Source organism: Psammomys obesus, unplaced genomic scaffold (assembly GCF_907164565.1).
Source record: "Psammomys obesus unplaced genomic scaffold, mPsaObe1.curated_primary_1811, whole genome shotgun sequence".
NCBI lineage: Eukaryota > Metazoa > Chordata > Mammalia > Rodentia > Muridae > Psammomys > Psammomys obesus.
In genome coordinates, this window is record NW_026591086.1 from 2,369,573 (window position 1) to 2,377,929 (window position 8,357).

Genomic DNA, 8,357 nt, shown 5'->3' on the forward strand with positions numbered 1-8,357 from the left:
GGCTCCGTGCAGAGATAAGAGACTTGCAGAGCCCAGATATGCTAATCTTTGTCAGAAAGTCCCAGGGATCTGCTGGTCTCCACCTCCCCAGTGGGGGAGCCCACTGCTATGCCCAGCTAAGTCTGGCCTTCATGCTTGCATGTCAAGCACTTTTACTGACCAAGCCCTCTCCCGAGCCCTGTCCTTAACAGTGATAGCGATGCCTCAATTTGAGGGTTTGAATCTAGCAAAATCGTGTCTATCCACAGTGCAGTGCATACCACTGTCAGCCACTACTCAGTTCTGCAGCTGTGAACTGCCTTGCCACGACTTCAGGCGATTCCTTCCGTTGGCTTCTGAGAGGCATCCCTCAGATGTGGTGACTCTTCTGCTGATCGCCCCTTCTCTCTCTACTCTGGCTTCCTGGTTTGAGAGCTCAAAGGGTCGATGCCTTTGGACAGAGGCTCCTCAATCCCCGACCACCTGTTCATGCCATGGGTGGTTCAGAGGATTTTCCCATGGATACTAAGATCATTCTTAATTATCCACCCACCTATACACTCATCTCCCCACTGACTCCATCTACCCACCCATCCAGTTTACACCATCACCCAATATATCTGTTTATTTGGGTTCCTACAACATACCAGTCTTTTGCCTAGGTGGTGTGGCCTTAAGAATTAGTCACATATGACTCCTACCCACACGAAGATTAAGAGTCTAATGAGAGAAGCAGACATCAAGAGTTTTCAAACATTTGCTGACTGTTGCTGGCATTCTGAGGAGAATTCCTAATACAAAAATAATACTTCAGTAGAGGCCGTGTGAGTTCACCCCCCCCTACACACACACCATGCTCCTGTAACCAATGCAAGCTTCAAACTCCAGCTTCCCCCATCTCAATGTTGCCCAGATCAGCGAAACTCCCTTTATGATAAGCCTTAATATCAAGAATTTACAGGGGCACAGATCAGGGAGGAGAAAAGGGAAGACCTTGAGGTAGGCAGCTGCAGGTCACCTCTAGGGAGTTGAAAGAAGGCCTGTGGTGTTGGAAAAGAAATGGAAAGACAGAGGAGCAATGGCTGGTCGTGGGTGTGGGGCGGTGCGAGGTGGTGAGGCAGTGTTGGCGATGGTGATGAGTGCTCTAGGTGTTTGTGTGGTAGTGGTCTGTGGTGTCATTTGTGTGTTCATGGTGGGGTTGTGTGGTGGTGCTAGACATACTGCAAAGGTCTGTGGTGAGAGAGTTCTAAGGTGGTGGTGTACACGGCGGTGGGTTATGTGGTGGGACCTTGTGGTGGTTGTGGTTGTTTGTTCACAGAGCTCTCGGCTGATGGCCAGGGTGGGGATCGGGTGTGACGTGATATTGTATGGATAGGCTGTATGGCGTGTGAAGGACAGTGGGGTGGGGTGTGCCAGAGGTCTGTGGCCACAGGGGCGTTAGCGGGACGGATGTGGTGGAGTTGTGGGACAGTAGCGTGAGAGAGCGTAACGCAGGGTTGGTGGCTACGATGTCACGTGGGTATGGGATTGTGACTAGAGGACGCTGGAACAGAAATATTGCTATATTTTCCTGTACGAACTGTGTGAATGCCATTGTCATTAAGACCGTCACCCATGCTCCCGACTTATCCCTGCTCTAGAGTAGCTGTTGGGCTTTGGCTCAATGTTCAGCCTCAGGCTTCGCTGTTTAAAATAGGGCAGTGATAATGTAAGGCAAAACAGGATGGTGCTTTGCAAACAGTATGCAATACTGTAGATTTCATTGCATTCACTTCTCTCTTAATTGGAATAATACTGGAATAATACTGTGGGTGGGCTTGGCGGTAGAATATTTGCTCAGTGTGTGCCAGGCCCAGGGGTTGAGCCACCACAGTACGAAGCAGGAGGAAGACTAGGTGGAAAAGGTAGAGAAAAATGAGGAAGAAAAAAGGAGGATGAGAACAGGAGCAGGAGAAGAGGAGGGGAAAAATGAAATAATACTGAAAAGGCATCAAAAGATGTCAAAATAACCCTGTCACAAAGGAAACGTCAAACTCTTACGGGGAGAATTGGAATGATCTTTGGAGTTAAAGTTGCACAAAGGCTTTATTCCCTAATCACAATAGGAAAATCAGGACAGGAACTGGAGAGCAGGTGGGACCAAGCCATCTTCTTCTGAAAGCTTTTTCTCTGATGTCTGCAGGGTCCAGGAGAACACACAGCCACCGTGTATAGTGCTACACCAGACCCACAGCACTTTCCCAGGGGACGGTGAGGCACAAACATAAGAAAGGAATAACACTGTACAGACCTAAGGGAAATAGCAAGATCCAGCTGCCCACCGTGTGGTTTTGAGTCTCCCTTCTTCCAGGCCTCATGACATCATTCCAAGGAGCAAATGACAGTGAAGGTGGCACCCAGTGCACCTCACACTGTGTGGCCAGGTCCAAGAGAGGCATGTGTTACACTTGGATTCGTCTGTGGCTCCCTGCTGATGTCCCTTTGCTGATCCCCGCTGCTCATGTGCATGGGGAGAACAGGCCTGTGGTTAAGCTTTTTCTGAGACCCCCACACTTGACCCCTAAGCCCTAGAACTTTCTGTCTCTTCCTCATTTCCTTTAGTGACATGTGGCCAGAGAAAAACGAGAATAAGTGCCAGATCTCAACCGTGGAACATTTCTTCTATCATGGGAGGGGAATTGGCAAGCATCTCAGATTTCCCGTGGAATGTGGGGATTATGGATCACCGAGATCATCTCTGTGGGGGAACTATTCTCAGCGAGTGGTGGGTCCTAACAGCATCCCATTGTTTCAACAATTTAGAGGAGTGAGTATTCCTAGAAACTGGGGGCGAGGGTGGATGTGGGCAGAGGCACAAGGGATTGAGCCCAGGGGACCACACTAGGCAGGTGCTCTCTGCAGTCCAAGCCTTCTTTTGCTTTCTTATCTCTCTCTCTATATCTATCTATCTATCTATCTATCTATCTATCTATCTATCTATCTATCTATCTATCTATCTCGATAGTTTCTCTGTATAGCTGTGACTGTCCTGGCTCTGTAGACTAGACAGGCCTTGACTTAGAGATCCATTGCTTTTTATTTTAAGACAAAGTCTCCCTAAGTTTCTAGTCAGGCCTTGAACCCATTCAGTAGCTCAGATAGGCTTTGGATTTGTAATTCCCCTGCCTCAGTCTCTCAAGCAGTTAACCCTGTAGGCCTGTGCCAACAGGCTTAACTTAGAATTTTCTTTATAACAAACTGAATGCTTGTCCTAGATGCTAATGACCCTTGAACTTCATTCAAAAAGCCATGGGATGCTATCAGGTGCTAAAATGGCCTTCATGGCTGAGTATTCCACCCGACCTCTGGGAAGTGAGTAGTTCTCCCAGGATTCAATACCTCTTGTTGTGTGCTGCAGGCTTTGCATCTTTGGATTTTATCTGGCCTCTAGTAAACACTTTTCCTAACTGGTTGTGGTAGTGCCTGCCTGTCACTGAGCACTCTAGAGGATGACTTGTCAAAGGCCAACCTAGGCTACATAGAGAGACCTTGTCTTAAGGACAAATGAACAGGGACTTTAAATAGACAAAAATAAAGTTTATCACCACTAATTGTCTGCTCTTGCTGGAGACCCAGTGGTGGGTGTGTGAGTACAGTGTTGGGGAGATTTTGGAGTCATTGGTGTGTGAGGGTTGGGGCTCTAGCCCTTGAACACACATCACCAGCTCTGGGCTTGTGTACAAGTCCGGAGTCCCCTGGACTTCTGCTCTAAAAATCATACCAGGCCTTGTTGAGAATCAAGAATGGCACCTTGTTGCCCGCTCCCATCCCTAGCTTCCTAGACGCTAGTTTATCCAAATAAGACCATCAGGCTAAGAGCTGGAACACAGATCTGCCTATGGCTGTTCAGCTGCCTTTAGCCCCTCACTACTTAGAGCCCCTGGTGACAGAATGACTGTTGACTTAAGGATTTCCCCCTCTCCACTTCTGTTATTTACCTTGTCTCTCTTTTTTATTTTAAACGAGCTCTCACTTGGAGATCATTTGCAACACAGATGACCTCAACACCACAAATCTGGAGTATAAGAAAGTGGACAAGCTGATTATGCATCCGAGGTTTGATAGCTGGCTCCTGGACAATGACATAGCTTTGCTCTTGCTCAAATCCCCATTAAACTTGAGTATCAACAGGGTACCCATCTGCGTTTCAGAAGTCTCTGACATACGGGCATGGAGAAACTGCTGGGTGACAGGATGGGGCGTTACCACTACCAGTGAGTGATTCCGGGTTGGGTATACAGGGTGGCATGAGGCTGGTGTTCAGAAGGGTTAGAAAACTATAGGAGCCCTGCTGGCCCTTGAAATTCTTCCTGGTGGATCTGGTGACTTCAGTTCTCACTGAAGGCCCATGACATACCTTATCCTCAGTCCTCCAAGCAGCGAGGCTTCATGAGATAAAGCCTCACTCTGGGGCCTGGAGTGAATTATGTACTTACGCTCTAGAACAGGAACCTTGGAGAGAACCTGGGGGGGGGAGATCAAGGTCAAATGGTCACACAGTCGAATTCTGAAGGACTATGGAGGGACACAGGGTGGCAGTGTGGACTCCCTCGGCTCCAGATGATGGTGTTGGTGTTGATCTTCTACAAACAAGTCTCTAAGAACTTGACAGCCAAGATCCAGGACAAGGAAAATTTCACTGCGTGTAAAGCGTCCTTCGTAGAAGCAAGCTGCAGTCCACCCCTAGACCCCTTCCCAGCCACGCCTGCAAACTGATCCCTTTTGTCCATGTTCTTGGTAAGCATGTCTTGCCCCATAAACAAGTCTGCAGGAACCACTTTGCAGGTTGTGGCTCTTCTTCCACGAAGGCCCTCACATGGCCGAGCCTGTGTTTTGTTCCAAAGTTCCAACCTGGGTGGGAGCCAGTCTCTGATGACTTTTCTTAGCTTAAAAGGAAAAAAAAAAAGTCCTTAACTCTAAAGTCCTCAAATGTCATTCAACACACATGCCTTGACCTTTTCTCTGTTCTGGAAGCATCCTAGACACAGGATTCAGCAATACTTAAAGAGAAAGAAAGCATCTACAGTCTGGGAAGTGAGCTTCCCACCCCCCCACTCCCCACCCCCCCCCCCCCCACTCCCCTGTGAATGTCCCTGGGTTCTCTTGACCATCATGGATTCAAACAAAGCACATTTCCAGGCCTCCAGCTGGGGCTTGTGCCTATTAGAGAATTGGAAGATGCTAAACTCAGGCTGAGATTAAGCAAGCACCTAGTCCTAGGGAACTATGGATGCTTGGGTGATCTTGACTGTCTTCTAGACACCTCTTCCTCTCCAGCATTCATACCAAGTTTGATGGGTCTCTGAGTGAACAGAAGTTCTCTTGCCATGGGGGTGATGTGGTGGGGGCTGACACTCAACTGAAAGGGGCCATTTTAGCTGAAGCTCTGCTCTCCCTTTGCTTTTCCTCTGGGTCAGGTGGACCACAAGCCATATCTCCAAAGCTGCAGAAAGTCCAAGTGGAGCTGTTTAGATCTGACAGGTGTGGCTTTGCTGGTTCTGTGTTTACCAAAAATATGCTGTGTGCTGGGTCTCGAAGGGCTGGGAAAGATGCCTGCCAGGTAATGGGTTAGGCTCTGCCTGAGGAGGGTGGCTGGCTTTTCTGTCCAAGGGATGAGATACCACAGAAGTTCCCTGGGGCCTCTGTAACAAATAACCACAAGCTGGGTAGCTTTAACCAACATACGTGATCAAGGCTCAGGATCACACAAGCCCCATATCAAGATGTGGGCAAGGCCTGTACCCTCCCAGCTGTAGGGGGGGGGTGTAGCTCTGGGCACTAGCTCCTGGTGTGGCCCTTGCTCGAACTTCTGCCTTGGGCTGAGGGGACCTTCTCCCTTATGAGTGTGGCTTGTGATTTATTTATTTTTCCCTACGTCATTTGAGATGTACTTTGAGTACATTTTATGGTTTTTAACATAATACTCTTCCTTTTGCATTTGCCACATATCTAGTTAGGTATATGTCTGTGTACCCGGTAGATTTCCACCAACGGCTTCTTAAGAGTCATGATGGATTTTTGCTTATTTTGTTCACTTTTTGCAACTGTGAGCAAAATAAGAGAGTGTTGGGCTGGTAGAAAAATGAATTCATGGGGAAAGCACGAGCTTTCGATACGTTAAAAACTAATGATATGTTCATCGATAGTGGACTAAATGGCGGTGACGGTGGTGGTGGTGGGAATCAGTCTTTCATCAAGTTGTCACTCATCCAACTGCTTTTAAGGACATTGTTTGCTACCTATGCAAACAGTCCCAGCTGCATGGCTGGAATACTGAGTAATAGACAGAAACTGCCACCACAGGCACCCTTCAGTACCTTTGGTCAAGATACCGGCACCTCAGCAGGCTAGGGGAGTAGCTTCCTATTGCCCTTCAACTTCCCAACAACTTTTCTTTCCTAGGGTGACAGCGGAGGAGGTCTGGTTTGCAACAAAAAGAAAGGCAAAAACAAAAGCACTTGGTACCAGTTGGGCATTGTCAGCTGGGGCGTGGGCTGTGGCAAAGAGAATTTTCCCGGAGTCTACACCAAGGTGACACGCTACCTGGAGTGGATTAGTGAAGAGACTGCAAAGGAAGGGAAGCCTTATGTGTACACGCAAGACTCTGTGTGCCCTTTGTTAGTCTCTTGCTGGGCTATCTTGTTACTATATTCTGTGATGTTTCTTCTTACCTGGTGATTAAACATGATACCATCCCCAAAAACAAGTGTCCTTCACTACCCATCTATAGGAGGGTACCAGATAAACCTGGGGCTCACTGAGGAGTTTCAAATGGGAATGAAAAGCAGGGTGAGTCCTCTCCAAGTGTGCAGAGTCTCTTTCTAAAAGGGGTGATAGTGGGGCTAGTCAGGCAGTCGGTACACAATTGGCCAAGAAAAGTAGCTTGGAATTAATCAAATCAACCAACCAACCTTGGGGAAAACCAGTGCCATCCACCGCATGCACTGTGACAGTCCTGTATGAACCCCACAAGCTCAAAAACTCCCAGCCTGCCGTATGGGAAGAATCTGTGATACACACGCTGGATTCTAGGAGAATTCCACATAATTAGAGAGAAGACATAAAACCAGCCTGAAGACACAAAGATGAAACCCTTATAAAACCTGACCGGAAAGGAATCGTGAGGCAGCTGTTCATTCTTGAGCACGTTCACTGTGTCCACCTTTGAATTCTTTCTCTGATGAGATCAAGACTCCCTGAAATTCATGTTCAGTCCATTAGAAAGAGGGGCAATTAAGGACCCTTGAGGCAGGGAGCTCACTCACTCCTCTCTCATACACCTGTAGCCTTCTGCCTTTATCCTGTGGAGCAGTCATACAACGGAAATAACTGTCTATCTTTCAGCAAGCTACTATGTAACTGTCCTGTGAGCCAGGCTACAGAAGAAACAGTCTTCTCCACCATGGACAGTATTCATCCAAACCAGAAGAATCCCTGAAGGAAACGAAGGTGAGGTATACACAAACACAGAACTTTCCCAAAGTCTGCCGTGTCTGTGCCTCATGTTTTCTGAGCCTCTGCCTCTGACCCTTTAACAACACCAGGAAGCACCGTGAACCAAGGGATTCTGTAAACTTAGAACAATATAAGACAGGAGCTTCACAGGAGAGAGAGTTGAGGCCATGATTTGGGAAAAATACACCTAGCTGTTGACAGTCATCCTCTGCTCCATAGGTCACCCCTAATAACTTCATCTCATATGTCAAAATGAACCTGAGTGAGTCAGTCTTTGGCTTTGTGAATGTCCATTATAAGTTGGCAGATACTGATTTTCTATCTCTCTGGAAAAAGTCACAGCAGGTAGCTCATAAAAACAAAAACGCTTTCAACTCCCCTTTTCCTTCAGCCAACTTTGTTTCCAGAAAGCTCCTTAGAATTTCTTTCCCCGCCTGTGATGGCTTTTCTTGGTTGTCAACTTGACTACATCTGCTATTAACCAAAGCCGGAGTGGCTGGTCATGCCTGTGAGAAATTTTTATTAGATCGTTTGAGGTAGGAGACCCACCCTAAACACAGATCATTAAAAGTAGAAAGATCCACTCTAAATCCACTGGTGGCAGTCTATAGAAGGGAAATGGAAGAAAGAAGTTTTTGCTCTTTGCCTGCTTGTCCTCACTCTGGATGGCAAGATTCTTCTTTTTCTAGCATTTAGAGCCTTCTTCCCTGGGATTCTAACATATGCTGAAGACCAGCTGAGATGTCCAGCCTCATGGAACAAACAACTATTTGGATTCTTGGACTTCCCATCTGGGATAGTCATTGTTGGAACAGCCTATAAGCCACTCTAACAAATCACACACACACACACACACACACACACACACACACACACACACACAC

General features: G+C 47.4%; 1 protein-coding gene across 1 annotated transcript; it reads left to right on the plus strand.

Moving 5' to 3' along the window:
- Window positions 1–1,057: 1,057 nt before the first annotated feature.
- LOC129678890 (serine protease 52-like) lies at window positions 1,058–6,696 on the plus strand. The gene is given in 5 exon segments (XM_055609851.1): window positions 1,058–1,091; window positions 2,581–2,785; window positions 3,985–4,286; window positions 5,448–5,578; window positions 6,421–6,696. Coding segments are annotated over 5 exon segments (948 nt in total).
- Window positions 6,697–8,357: the final 1,661 nt, after the last annotated feature.